General features: G+C 36.3%; 1 protein-coding gene across 1 annotated transcript; it reads left to right on the plus strand.

The window, feature by feature from the left end:
* Positions 1-1651: 1651 nt before the first annotated feature.
* Positions 1652-2515, plus strand: LOC149230017 (uncharacterized). Its single transcript, XM_089381180.1, has one exon. The coding sequence runs from the start codon at positions 1652-1654 to the stop codon at positions 2513-2515; it is 864 nt and encodes a 287-aa protein (XP_089237306.1).
* The last annotated feature ends 1055 nt before the right edge of the window (positions 2516-3570 follow it).

Raw genomic sequence — 3570 nt, forward strand, 5'->3', positions numbered from 1 at the left:
GAGGAGAAAGTCTCCCTCTCTGGGACAAAGTTCATTTTCCAAGGTCTCATATAGAGACCTGCTGCAGCAAAAAAATAGGGTCCTCCTTCGAATATTCTGTCTTTGTCTTCGATGTTGGAGAACACTACTGTAAAGAATCCTTTTGACCCCAGATTTAGGTAAATGCTTCCTTTGGGCTTCCAATGATACTTGATCCATGTCTATAAAGCCTTTTCAGTGGGCCATAGTCCCATGAATTTACAAATTATGGCGTAGGTTCCCATATGTTCCCTGTGCTCCTGCAGAGTAGGATCATTTAATATTACTCAGGGAGTGATTTCTGCTTTTGGTTTGCAAGGTCCTTTTAGTTTTTTGTCTCTTGAACCCAGACTTTTGTCTTCTTCCTCTTTGTCCTTTGTGCTGCAGTTTTCTTTTGTTCTGGTCCCATCTGTTTCCTTTTCATTGTCTCTAAATCTGTAGTTCATATCGCTTTTACTATTTCCAGTGGGCCCCTTACTTCCGCTGGCTACTGCATCTTTGTAGGAGGGAGCCAAGCTCCCTCCCCTGCCACTCTCCATACGAATTGAACTCCGCTAGCTGAGGAACCCTAGCCGCCGCGTTTCTTCCGCTCCCGCTGGGTATAGAAAGGCTTTCACCATAATAAAATATTTCAATATTCAAAGGAAAAAAATAATTGAAAGAAAAAAATCAATTATTTCAATAAAATATGTAATTCATTTAATTTTTAATTAAAAAATTATATATGACATTAAAATAATAATAATAAAAAAAATTAATGTAGGTAATAAATAAATATTTAAATATTTCAAAATATATTAATAAAAAAGGCATTTTAATGCTCACAATATAATTCATAAATAAAATAATTTAATAAATATATTAAATAAAATATCTCACTATAATTTATGTATTTATTATATATTATTTAAAAAAAAAAAAATCTAAATTTAAATGTTTTGGACTATTTTATTTGGAAGTGTCTATGGAGGCGGAGGAATTGCCCACAGGAAAAAGTGGTCAAGCAAAAAAAATTCAAAAATCTTGCAGTAGTAGCAGTGTTTGAATCATGCTTTTGATGGTGGACATGGATTGAATACCATCAAAAACTTGAGGCACCCAAAATCTTGAAGTTTGACAACTGTAACCTGGATTTACAAAAACTCTGCTGAATTTTATCAAAATCTTACCAGAATTTCCATAATTTTCAGGGCAAAAAAAAGACAGTTAGACCACTGCATTTTATTTTACTTATCTTAGCTTCTCTACTTTACCAATAACTTTTTAAAATAATTCTATTCTTTTCTCTTCTTTACCGGTGACTTTCTACAGTAACGTGAATCACTGACATCAAACCTGCCCAGATAAGTCTAACCGCCCCATTATATAAAGAATTAATATTAAAAAAAAAACAAAATCTTGCATCTTATTTATTATTTGTCATCCTGTAGTGCACGTCCTTTGGTTTTATAAAACACGTAGCTTATTAACAAATTAATCTGCCCAATATATAAAAAAAAAAAAAAAACAAAATCTAGCATCTTATTTATTATTTGTCATCCTGTAGTGCACATCATTTGGTTTTATAAAAGATGTAGCTTGTGACCTTAATATTACTTTCAGCTCGGATGAATTATGGGGTAAAAATAAGAAGATGGATCCAAATGCTGCTATGATCAGGAATGAATTTCTTATGAAGAATTTCATTGACATACTTCCGCCCAAAATTCTGCCCACCTGGGACAATGGAAGGAGCGAAGAGGCTTTCATTGCAAAGCGGATAGACAGATTCCTTTTACATGCCACCCTGATAGATGTCCTCGGCATGCCATTTTCTTCGGTAGAAAACTGCTTCATATCGGACCACCGGCCGATAGTTCTTGGATGGAAATCTATGGGAATCAGGAAAGGAATCCCCTTTAAATTCAATAGACAATGTCTAGAGGAGCCTGATTTTAATGACACTGTTGTAAAAGCGTGGAGAGAGTTTGCAGCAAGCGGAGCTGGTTCTCATCAGATGAATTTTATGAACAAGATGATCAAAATCCGGAAAATTGTTAAAGAATGGCAGTTTCAGAAAAGACAATCCAATAAAAAAGAACTTCGAGATATCCAAAAGGAACTAGATAATGCTGCAAATTCTACGGATTATGACTCTTTAACCTTTGAAAGGAGACAACGCATCAAGAGTCTCCAAAAAAAGAAACTGCATATCCTGAAGAAGGAAGAAATTTTCTGGCGCCTGAAAAGCAGGGCTATATGGATGAAAGAAGGCGATCGAAACTCGAAGTTTTTCCATAGATTCGCCAATGCTAGAAGGGTCAAAAACTCAATATGGAAAATTAGTGATGGTAATGGAGGCTATTTATACTCTCAGCAAGATATATCAAAGGAAGCGGTGGCTCATTTCAAAAAGCAATATCAAAGGATGGAATATAGAAGTTTTCAGGATATATTGTGGGGTATAGAAGTTTACCCAGTGATGTTTGATAATGAAAAAAACGATCAGCTATACTAGCCTATTTCAGAGGAGGAATTGATGGCGACCATGAAATCATTCAGCCGGGACAAGAGCCCTGGACCAGACGGCTGGTCTATAGAATTTCTTATACATTTCTATGAATATATAAAGGATGATCTGTTAAAGATGGTGGAAGAGATCAGAATAAAGGGGAATATCAGCAAACAATTATGCTCCACATACATAGCACTCATACCCAAAAAGCGGGATGCACAGACTTTTCAGGACTATCGGCCAATTTCTTTATGTAATATTTCTTTCAAAATTGTATCAAAGATCATTGCTGAGAGGTTGAAAGGAGTATTATCAAAGTCATTATCAAAAGAACAGTATGGTTTTCTTAAAGGGAGATGCATCCATGATGTTGTCGCTGGTACACAAGAGGCGTTATTCTCCATCCACTCAAAGAATAGAGAGGCGGTCTTAATCAAAGTAGACCTCAGGAAGGCATATGACTGTTTAGATTGGGGATATATCAGGTGTTTACTTGCTAGAATCGGTTTGAGGACCAACATGATCAACTGGATCATGGCTTGTGTCGATCCTGTGGAATACGCTATTATTATAAACGGCATTCCTACCCCTTTTTTCAGTGCGGAGAGGGGTCTGCGCCAAGGATGTTCTCTCTCCCCTCTATTATTTATACTGGCAATGGACTCTCTCAGCTTACATATTCATAAGGCTGTGATCGATCAAGCATGGCAGCCTCTCAAAATATGCAGGAACATATCACTGACTCATAACCTTTTTGTTGACGATATATTATTATTCGGCATGTTTTGCAGGACCACTTGGATGCGCTTTCATAATATTATGGAAAAATTTCAAAGGGCTACGGGACTTCAGGTTAACTTGGATAAATCAATTATATACCATTCTGAACTCAAGCAGGAAGATGTTCATTGGCTATCTGAGCTATTTGGTATAAAAGCCCAACATATCAGCAGTGGTATAAAGTATTTGGGATTCCGGATAAAAGCAAATGGATACTCGAGATCTGATTGGAACTGGATTGTGGACAGATTCTATAGGAGAATCTCTGCTTGGGAGTA

The sequence above is a fragment of the Pinus tabuliformis genome, chromosome J (assembly GCF_031772625.1).
Source record: "Pinus tabuliformis cultivar Carrire ecotype Pingquan chromosome J, CPIR1, whole genome shotgun sequence".
NCBI lineage: Eukaryota > Viridiplantae > Streptophyta > Pinopsida > Pinales > Pinaceae > Pinus > Pinus tabuliformis.